This window comes from Sinocyclocheilus rhinocerous, unplaced genomic scaffold (genome assembly GCF_001515625.1).
Source record: "Sinocyclocheilus rhinocerous isolate Xijiao unplaced genomic scaffold, SAMN03320098_v1.1 scaffold996, whole genome shotgun sequence".
NCBI lineage: Eukaryota > Metazoa > Chordata > Actinopteri > Cypriniformes > Cyprinidae > Sinocyclocheilus > Sinocyclocheilus rhinocerous.
Window position 1 is genome coordinate 612,665 of NW_015660490.1, and position 11,738 is coordinate 624,402.

General features: G+C 37.7%; 1 protein-coding gene across 3 annotated transcripts in view; it reads left to right on the forward strand.

The window, feature by feature from the left end:
• The window catches only part of LOC107724951 (rho GTPase-activating protein 35-like), a 119,492-nt gene extending 110,136 nt beyond the window's left edge, over nt 1-9,356 (forward strand). For all 3 annotated transcript variants that reach the window (XM_016534044.1, XM_016534046.1, XM_016534045.1), the window contains exons 6-8: nt 4,278-4,409; nt 8,265-8,370; nt 8,461-9,356. In XM_016534044.1, the coding sequence (XP_016389530.1) occupies nt 4,278-4,409; nt 8,265-8,370; nt 8,461-8,887 (665 nt within the window). In that variant the 3' untranslated portion in view covers nt 8,888-9,356. The remainder of the gene's footprint in view (nt 1-4,277; nt 4,410-8,264; nt 8,371-8,460) is intronic.
• Nucleotides 9,357-11,738: the final 2,382 nt, after the last annotated feature.

Sequence of the window (11,738 nt, forward strand, 5' to 3'; positions counted from 1 at the left end):
ACTCTCCAAAATGGCGGCAGACGTAACTCGGGGGAGAAGAATTGTTAAATAAATTGTTATTCTCGTAGCTTCGCAAAACTGAAGTTGAGCCACTGATGTCACATGGACTGTTTTACCGATGTCCTTACTACGTTTCTGGACCTGGGAACATTACAGTTGCGTTGCTGTCTATGCAGGGTCTGAGAGCTCTCACATTTCATCAAACATATCTTTATTTGTGTTCCGAAGATGAACGAAGGTCTTAACAGATTTGGAACGACATGAGGGTGAGTAATTAATGACAGAATTTTCATTTTGCGGTGTACTAACCCTTTAAGTACAGGTCATAATAAGTATATTGTTTCATTTTTACATAAATATTTCTCTTATGTTGAATGACAGTGATAAATTATGTTTCGCACATTTTAACATTTTTTCACAAACTTTATTTGAAACATTAAAGTAGACACTTGCATTTAATATGCTTTCAATGTATATAAAATCACTTTTATACATTTAATTTGATGCGGAGGCCAAAATGGGACATCTTGTCTTTGACCCATGTAATTTATTTCCCTGTACTTTATAATACCATGGTACGTTTTCAAAAGTACCACTTAAAAAAGCTTGTGAAGCTAAGAACATTACTAAAGTATAACAAGAGCAATGACTCCCACCACCTGCCTTCTCTCTCTGTTCTCTCTCTCACTGCTTGTCTGGCCTCCATGAACATCCATGCTCTCACATTACCCTGCTGTTGTAGCAGCATAATCTAAAGACATCTCATGGATATCATAGTACATACAGAACTCTGTTACACATATTTGCCTTGGGGAAAAGTTTGAGTGGGCCAGTCACAGCAGACCCGGCTGACCTCGCTGCTTTGAAAGAAATGGCTGCTATTCCTCGGTGCATGGATCACATTTCCGTCAATGAGCACATTGTAGAGCAGATAAGCTCAATTAACCGGGACTGATCCACAGCTATTGATCCAGCCCACTGTGGGCCATTATGAAGCATAATGTCAGAGTGCATAGATTATGCTTGTATTATGTGCATACTTGAGAAGAGGCAGCACAGCGTCTGTTTTCGATTGCTTATTTTTAAAGGTGTTATGACGTGTATATATAGTTCAGACTAGTATATGTTTATTTGTGTTTATATATGTATATGTGTATAATATAATAGGGCATAATATAAAGGAATACATATTCTATGATTTAAAAGTTATATATTTGATTTATATATATATATATATATATAAGAAATTAATACTTTTTTATTTCTCAAGGATGCATTAAATGAAGGATTTCTATTTCAAATTAATATTATTCTTTCAAACTTTATATTCATCAAAGAATCCTGAAAAATATATATATCACAGTTTCTCCAAAAATATTAAGCAGCAAACCTGTTTTTCACATTAATAATAATAAGTGTGACTGCAGAAAATTCAGATTCGCCATCACAGGAATTAATTACATTTTAAAATATTAAAACATTTATTTTAAATTGTAAAAATATTTATATTTATTTCTATATTTATGTATTACTGTTTTACTGTATTTTTGATCAAATAAATGCAGCCTTGGTGAGCATAATAGGCTTCTTTCAAAAACATAAATTTACGGTTGCTAAAGTTTTGAACGATAGTGTATTCCAAATTTTTTCAGTATATCCCACTTTTTTTATCCAGAACAGAATAAAACATTTATAAGTAAAAATGCATTTACATGTTATAAATATTGTATAATATATGAATAGCTAATAAAATATATGAAGGTTTATATGAATATGTAATTAATTTTTTTAACTATCATTTTTCAGATATCAAGGCTATCATTCTTAAAAAGAAATTAAATATTTATTTAAAAATTCATATATTTTATTATTTAATAGACATGGACCAAAATCATGGCCCCAAATCTCTCATTTTCATTTCATTAGGCTCTTTAAAGAAACTGCTGTGGGTGTGTGTGCTGTGCGTGCGTGTGTGTGTGTGCGTGTGTGTGTGTGTGTGCGCGTCACTGTAGGCCGTCCTGATTGTGTGTTTGTGCTGGAAGAGAAGGTCAGTTAATTACCAGCAGATTGGTTTGGGTAATAATGAACCACGAGCGCACATGCTCCACTGATCTGGTCGGGCCCGGTTTGGAAGGGCATGAGCTAATAGAAGGCGAAGGCTCGTGTTTGATCGATCAGAACCCCCCGCACAGCCAGGTGACGATACAATTACGGCGGAAATTACTGCGCAGGTATGTGCTCAGCAGCATCCCGGCCAGCTTCAGCGAAATGTCAGACAATTCACAATCAGGTGCTACACAGCCATTATCGATCTCTGATAAAATAGAATCAGGACGGCTAGAGTAACTGATCTGGGGTCAACTGGATTTAACATGCTGGACTGAAAGATTACAATTGTAATACGAATGTGGAGTGCTTGTGTGTGTTTTGTAGCTTTAGCTCAATCATATTGGCAGAACCGAAGATCAAAATTGTTTTGTGGTTTTAATCGGCGCTTGTTGTTTGCGTCTCATAACCTCTCACCCTCTCTCCTATGCACTAATTTCACGCCTACACGCTAAGCGTACATTCTCTAATTAGATACACATTTCGCTGGATCAGCTGAGAGATTAGAGATGTATCCAGACAGCAAGAGTGGAGAGGTTTGATTATAAGGGGCTTTTGCTTTCAGAAGGACCCCTTATGTGAACAAAGAAGATACATTTTGGAAGAAGCTGCCTGTCAGTGATGTTCATATGATCCTGTGTCTGATTTTAAGAAACGGATTGTTTATTGTTAGTACCTCGTAGAAAAATGTGTCCATTAGCCTTCCCATTCATCTCGATGCCAGTTCCTTGATACAAAATGTATTTCAGGGTCAGAGTGACCCAAACTTTTGGTGCAGGTCACGGTGTTTCTTCAGTTATTGGCACTTTTGGCCCTGTGGCTTTTTTTGCTAGGAGTTTTCCCAATCTCATTAGTTTAATTTGTCATTTGTGTTCTGTTAGTGATAACATACAAATTAATGTATTGATCAATAGCAAATTAAATTTAATACATTCACAATTTTTGCTTAATAATACAGCTTATTACACTCTCTACAACATCAGACATGTTACAGTAATTGATATCATTAGCCTTTGGCTTGCCTATGTTATCAAACAGTTAATAATGTGTTGCTAATGTTACACAAACCAGGTTCCCGTTCACCATCTCAGACAGCTGCCTTCTAAAAATCAACATCCTCAGGTAGAAACACTTTGCTAATGATATGTAGCGCAGGTTGACGGGATTGGTCACATGTTTATGATGGTAGCAAATGGGTGGTTTCAAGCACTTTTTTGAGACTTTGATACACTGCCGTTTTAAGGAGAAAATGCTCAGCAGTGGTGTTGAGTGATGCATTTGCACCTGGTTTTTCCATAAGCATATTAAAAATACCAGATAGACATGTAAAGCACATTAAAAACTTGACTTTCACCACTGGGGGTCTTTAATACTTTTATTTAACAAGGACATTGCTCAAAAATTGACAGTAAAGGCATTTTATACTATTATAAAAAAAAAAGTATATTTCTTTTCTGTGAACTTTCTAATCTCTTTCTATTCACCAGTGTTTCTAAAATATATCGAGCAGCACAACCGTTTTCTTCAACTGTTTTCAAGCACCAAATCAGCATATTAGAATGATTTCTGAAGGATCATGTGACACTGAAGACTTGGAGTAATGATGCTGAAAATTCAGCTTTGCCTCACAGGAATAACATTTTAAATATAATAAAATAGTAAACAGTTATTTGAAATGGTAAAATTGTTTCTTGGTTAGCTTCTTTCTAAAACCTAAACTTTTGAATGATAGTGTAAATCACACAGTAAATATTGAAATGGTTTGTTTACTTTTTGTTTAGATTATTAAACTTAATCCACTTTACAAATATGAATTATTTTCATAGTTTTAGATTGAAGGTCTGGGACCAAGGGTAAAACAAATGTGTGTGAAAAGTAACAAAAATACTTTTTTTTTACATGCCTTTTATCCGTGGTCAAATTTGTAAGAATAAATCTGTTGGTTTTAATCAAAATCAGCCCAAAAGTGAAGGAACACCCATTAGAAGGATAATGCACACTTAACCAGTCGCACCCTGAAAACGATTATGGTGGACTTCCTTTTTTTACTTTTTAGACTGTAATTTAATGACTTTAATTTGTGAATAGTTTGAAAAGCTGCAGTAATTCACAAACCTCCATTTGAAAGTCTAACCGAATTCTCTCTCTCTCTCTCTTTCTGTACATTATAGACCCTAACATTGACCTGATCGAGAAGGACATGTCTGTGAACACGGTGGCTGGAGCGATGAAGAGCTTCTTCTCAGAGCTGCCTGATCCTCTGGTACCCTACAGCATGCAGACGGAGCTGGTGGAGGCCTTCAGTGAGTATCAACACGACAGTGAGCAGACGAATGGACCCATGTAGGCTCTCACAACCAATAAAAACACTGATACAGGGAAGGCCAGATGTTTAATGTCAGACAGCAGCGTGCTTGGTTGTAGTCCTCTGAGGTTAGTGTGCTCTGGAGATCTCCTCTGCTGGACATCCTGTGTGTGGAGAGCTCTTGTTAGAGGGAGAAAAAGAAAAACAAGGGAGAAGCCAGCGAGTAGAAATGGATTGGGTTTCGGCAGTGCGTTTTCCTGTTGCGGTATTATAGTCTTCACTCCCCATTCTTCAATACACACACTCTGTCTCAGTGTGAAGTTCAGCTTTGTCTACTCTAGGCATCGCTCCAAGCCAGCAACACACAAGTGATGAGACTTAAGCCTAAGATTGCCGTTAGTCCTTCACTCCAGACTGTTTCTCAATAAACAAGCCCTTTCAAGTCGTGCCATGCTTTAAATAGTTTCACAAACAGCAGGTCTGATTCAGCAGAAAATAAAGCGTAACACCCAAACCTGCACTGGTGGAGTAAAGCACAAAAGAGCAGATTTGATTGGTTAAAGATTTAATCTGCCAAATACCAACATAATCCGATACTAATTCAAGCTGTTAATAGTTATCTTTGTGTTTTTCAAACCAAAAATAGATTTGTATGTTTCCTGATGATAATGTGAGGGGATCTTGCCTGTGCAAATCTTGACAACATAATGTTGTGGGTGGTTGCCAGGGCGTCGCCGTTCGGTTGCTAATGTGTTCTGAGCCGTGTTTGATGTGCGGGAAGTTACGCGGCAAAGATTAAAGGGATAGTTCACCCAGAAATCAAACTTGTCATTATTTACTCACCCTCATGTCATTGCAAACGTGTTTGAGTTTGTTTCTTCTGTGAAACACAAAAGAAGATATTTTGAAAGATGTCAGCATTTGTTTTGTCCATGCAATGCAAGTCAGTGGTAACCAAAACTGTTTTATTAACCACTTGTTAATAGTTTGTCACAACTACACTTACAACCAAACACTACTTACTCTCAATGGGCTTTTGTAATGTTCTTGTATTAAGAAGGAAGGGATAATGGAGGGAGAGGACAGACGGCAGGTCACCTGACTCTCCGCAGGTGGTGGGCGGGGCTTTGCTCCAGTCCGTCTGTCACTGGACGCCATGGCAACAGCCCAGCAGGCTTGTTCTGTTTTAGTCTCTGGAAACACAGGACGCACCTGCACTGCTTTAAGACCTTCTGAATATTCCTTTGCTTTGTTGATCTGCCATCTATTAGATGTCTCAACGGGATATTTAGATTAATGCATTTTCTGATTGGCGGTGGCAGTTTATTCTGATTTGCATATTCAGTCTCAAAATCAACAGTATCTGGCTATTACTACTGCTAATACTTGAGGTCATGGTTTCATTCAAGTTTCTAATTTTGAGAATTAAGCCTAAAATATACTTCAGTTTTGACCTGAACGCTTAGATATGCGCACTGCCGAGCCTTTCAAAAAACTGAATATGTGCGTTCCTGTGTGTGGACAGTTTGTGTGTACTATGTGGAAAACTTCAAAGCACATGTGTGAGATGAGCGTGCTGAATATGTGTAGTTATAAAAATCGGCCTGTATAGTATTGATGACGAAATGTACATCACACACGTGCTTACGAATACCCAAGCATACACGTAAAAACCGAAGTATAGTTTGGGCTTTAAACTTAGGCCCAAAGAATCCTTCAGTATTGATGGAAACATGCTAAGTATACTCCGTTTGATAGTGCGCTAACACAGGTGCTCAACATTTGTGCACTATAAAGTTTCATCCTTGTCTAGTGTCTGCGCTATTTCTCTCTTAGAGTTATAACTGATAAAAACATGTATTCTGGAACTTGCTGGAGGGTCAGTAAGCAATGACCCAGAACACTCTACATCTACATCCACTAAAAATCATCCTAGCTAGCAACCATAAAGAAATGACCTGGCATTATGGTGGTTCTGCACATTTTCTTTCTAGTTACTATAGTAATTCTGCATCTGGGGCCACAATGCATAACGCTGATGTCAGTGTGTGAGTGAGACTAGGGAGGAACACATCTGCCGTAGTGGTCACATGTTCTGACACAGGGCTCACAGCGTTAAGGGCTGATGTAAGCCGTTCTGACTCACTGCAACCATCAAGCTCACTGCACCCAGGGCGTGTGTGTATGTGTGTGTCTCTGTGTGTGACTGCAGTGCACACACTACACATTTATTTCTGTACATGTACTGTTTGTGTGTGTGAAACACTGTGCTTCATTGAACAATCCCTCGGTCACTCCAGATGAGACTGATGGGAAGTCTAGTATGCTCGCGCATACACACACACCTTTTCACTGTTACTCCTCCCTAGAGTTGTTGTTTATTGATTCAGGTGGAGTGTGCTGCTTCCTTTGTGCATATTAAAACTCATTATTCCTGAATTATTTCCTCAAGCATCGCTTCCAAGCAATCTGAGGTCCCAAAGCCAAACGTGGATAGTGTTTTAAGAAAGAGTCCCCACACACATTTCATCTGGAGCAGCTAGAGTGATTCAGTTTCTGCACACACATTGAATGAAAGTCTCTATTAATATTCAGCATTTTTCACAAATCTGGTGCAAAATTATGGAGGACTAGGAGTCTGTTTACTATTTTATTGTTTAAATTTTTTTTTTTAATGGAATTAAACCGTTTTAAATTGGTCTATTTTTCAATTTAAATTATATGTGAATTTGTATTTATTTTATCTGTTAAAACATGAATTAAAGAGTTTCTTATCTATTAATTTGTCTGTTTAAAATCTGATTTATTTCATTTTTTTAAATTTGAAATTGATAACTCATTCTTTTGTTTTGTTTTTTTAAAGTGTCACTTTCTAGTCATGCATACAAAAGAGTGCATACATCTTTTTGAAAATTATTTTAAAATTATTTGCGTGCACTGTTTTAATTTACATTTATAATTAGGTTTTCCACCCTGTTACAAAAATTAGTGACAGTTTCAAATTAAAATACAGTTTAAAGCTGTATCCAAATGTTGTGTTTGATTTAATATTTTAGCAGCGGTAAATACTACACCAAATTAAAATAATTAAATCTATCTATCTATCTATCTATCTATGTATCTATCTATCTATCTATCTATCTTTGGTTAAAGGTTCTACTATATATAATAAAATGGTAAATATAACAGAATAGGTAACAGTTGCAGATTAAGTTTGAATTAATCTGTCACTAGGCATGGACTAGCTAGTTTGCAAGTATTTACATTTTTGGTACATTTTTTCCACCTTATATTATTTGCAACATTCAACCCTGTTGTTGGGACTTTGGTAACAGGGTTGAAGGTCAAGCTTGACAAACGCAATGTGTTTGTGTAGAAAATTAAAGAAAATGAAACGTGATTGTTTACTTGCAGTTCCACCATGCTGTAGAAATTTGCTAAATTTTTACTTCCAAAATGTTACAACTTGATGAAACTTAAAGAGTGGATCATTATGGTAACAGGGTTGAACACATTGTATATGTGGGACACAGCTTAATATTATGTTTATGGTTCATACAGTTGTTAATAATTCAAAACATGTCTATCTACTTTCTCTAAATAACTTATGCCTTTTTTACTTTACTGAAACTAATAGGACACAATGTTTGAGATGTCCCATTAAGAGAGACCTTCACATTACAGAAACACATTGGTCTTGAAGGTCCTCAAGCGTTGAAGCAGTTGTCAAGACTGACTCCTGTGTGTGTCTCTCCATCTATTTGTGTGTTGTGGGACAAGTGAACACCTGTGAAGCATAAAGAAAATAAATGTGTTTGAGTCTCATTCTGTGTTCCCTCTCGGCCCCCTGCAGAAATCAATGACCGAGAGCAGCGTCTCCACACCATGAAAGACGTGCTCCGCAGGTTCCCTCGAGAAAACTGCGAGGTCTTCAAATACGTCATCACTCACCTGAACAAGTGAGAATCAGAGCCATCCCTAGGGCAAGACACGACCAAACTCGCTCGCACAAATGATTTCCATTCTCACTGTTTCTCTCTTTCTATCAGGGTGAGTCAAAACAGCCGCCTGAACCTGATGACCAGCGAGAACTTGTCCATCTGTTTCTGGCCGACGCTAATGCGGCCCGATTTCACCACCATGGACGCGCTGACGGCCACACGCACCTACCAGATGATCATCGAGACATTTATCCACCAGTGTGCTTTCTTCTTCTACAATCAGCCTTTGGCCGACACACCCAGCGGCTTGCCTGGACACCCCGCCTCGCCTACCACCACCTTGTCTTCTGCCTCCTCCATACCAAGCTCCGCCTACTCTGCCTATTACGCCCCATTACACCCCGTAGCCCCGCCCTTCAGCCCAGCCCAACAATCCCCGCCCCATTCTCCACCCCCAACCCCTCAATCCCCAATCCAGAGCCTGCTGCCTTCGCTCCGCCCCCATCACACCCCTACGGAACAACACATGCTGTGAACCTGTAGACGAGGAGGAGAACTTTGGGAGCACTGAAAGAGATTAATTGAATGGAAGAAACTTCCGAGGAGATTGCACGGCCGTGCCTGACTTGTCACAAGCAAAAGCAGTAGAGGAACGAGGAAGAAAAAGGTCAAGAGTACATGAGCTACGTCAACCACACTTCATTGCCCACTTTCTGCATCATGCTACTCCATAAATTGCAGCGCCGCTCTGTTCTTGGCCCTTTATGCTCCTCACACACATAGATAACTGCACGTGAAGTGTGGTAACCCCAAACCCAGATCTCTAATGGGTCCATGTGACGTAGGTGTTGCACTCTTGCTGGTTCAGCATTGTCTTCGTCAGTTGGCGACCAATGGGTGTTGGGGTATATGAACAAATGGGCTGAACCCCACCTCATATTCGGGTGACCACTGTACGCAACCTCTTAGAAATAAGGTTAAGCGGGCCAACAGGGTGGCCTATATATTAGGGGGTCTGACGCTTTGCCCTGTAGTCAATGGTGATAGAAAAGGTGTTCTTTTTATGTTTTATTTTAATAATTAAAAATGAGACAAAGCATTTTTAACAGTCTTGTTTTGTTTTAGTTTTTTGTGAATGGTGTAAAGGCCACAATGATGTAGTGCATGATTCAAGACCAGGTCAGGGAGAGGGGTCTGCCGCTCTCAGTATTAAAAAAGGAAGACAAAGAAACAAAAATAGAATGGAAAAAAAATACAGAAATAAATGAAGTTACATCAATAAAAATACATGTCATTACAAGTTGGTAATTAGTCTCAATGGGAATGGTGTATAAACAGTAAGGCCTTCTGTGACCTGTATTATAGTTAATAAATCAATCTTGTAAAATCGGTCTCATGTCTTTATTTTATAGTTGCAGAATGTGCATTAATTCCATTACATTTGTGCTTTTGCTATTTACTCATACTACTGTTTTCACTTATGTCATCTAGACTATCATTCATTAAGAAATTAATTTTATTCGGCGAGGATGCATTAAATTGATCAAATATGACCGTAATGGATTTGACGTTGTTAGACAGAAATTCTATTTCAAATAAATACTGTTCTTTTGAACGACTTTCTATTCACAGAATTCTGAAAAAAAAAAATTGTATCATGGTTTCCACAAAAATATTAAGAAGAGCAAGTGTTTTCAACACTGATAATAAGAAATGTTTCTTGAGGACCAAGCATATTAGAATGATTTCTGAAGGATCACGTGACACTGAAGACTGGAGTAATGATGCTGGAAATTCAGCTTGACCATCACAGGAATAAATGACATTTTAAAATAGAAAACTGATAGTATATCACAACTTTTGACCCCGCAGCATTAAAATTAAAAAAGGTATGTGTAATAAAATTCTTAGTTTTAGATTGAATATATTTGTGTTATACACAGATGGCGCTGTCTGACATCTTCTATAAACTACCTGGTAACAGCACCATATACTTTATATTGACTATAGTTTCTTTCCAACATCACATTTCAGAACAATCCTGGCTCATACTGGGCATTGGGAATCCTGAACAATAGGTTTTGACAGTTCCCCAAAAGGTATATCAATACGGCTGTTTTATTTCAAGGTAACCCTGTTATAACCATCTCGGTTTACAGTAAAGAAACGAGTATTTATCAGGCAGTTCAATTCTTTTGAGTCTGTATGTTAACCTATTTTACAACACAATATGCACTTTTAACAAACCAGGGCCATATAGGGCCTGAGGCTCTTAAAATCGAGTACATTTTTCTTCTTTTTAATAAAGGCCGGTCAGTGAAATTAATGTTTAAAAAGATCTCAAATGAATGAATGGAATATCACTTAAACCGAATTGTCAAAATTACGGCGTTTGATATAATTATTGGATGGATTTTAGAAAGTCAAAACCAGGAGGCCACATCATTTTACGGAGGATAGTAATATTTAGTGTCTTAAATCTAGCTACTTTTCATAGGATACTTTTATGTTAGATAATAGTTTATCTAGACGATAAGGCCTCACAAAAAAAAAAAAAAATCATGGCATTTTTACCCCTAAAAGGTTACTATAAGTATAAAAATATAAAAACCGTACCGTATTCGTGGAATCTTCCAGTAGTTGGCAATGTGCCTTCAACTGTCCTGCGAAATACACCAACGCGTTTTCTTCAATTGTGTTCCGATATATTTTTTAATTACCATAATTACAAGCGAGGTTTATTGGTTATTTATATTTATTACAATTTGAGCTGTTGTTGCTACGTTATATGTGTATGCATGTGTGCGTATTGGAGTTTCACATGCAATGACATAAATGGACCACTAGGTGTCTCGCTTGTTGAACTTTACGAACTGGATCTTTGACATTATATTCCCTCCATATGAATGTTCCTCTGACTCACACCTGTTAACGTTGGTGAATCATTTTCATTAGAGATGCATGTTGATAATTTAATGTTCCAGCTCATTTTTAAGTCTTTTGAAGAATGAATGATATGAACACGCATGCTATGTAGAATTTACAAATAGCCTACTAAAGATTTCATCTAAACGACCTAATGTGATTCACACATGTGTTTATTTATAGGCTAAACAAAGAGTCGTCGTTTCATGAATCTTTGGTCTCGGTAGATCAGAAGTCTCGTCTGCAACTTTCCGGAAAGTTTCAGAGTCTGAAAGTAAATCTGTAAGTCCGGTTCGTCTTATGATCAGTCGAGGCACGTATCGCTGCTCATCCGTGTCTTTCCGAGTCTTGAATTCAGATGCGGCCGACTCCAAGCGATTCACACCGCCACGGGTGGAGAGGGAAAACAATAAGGCTCTATTTTAAATCTAAAATTTGATTATTGTGATTTCATCATCCAA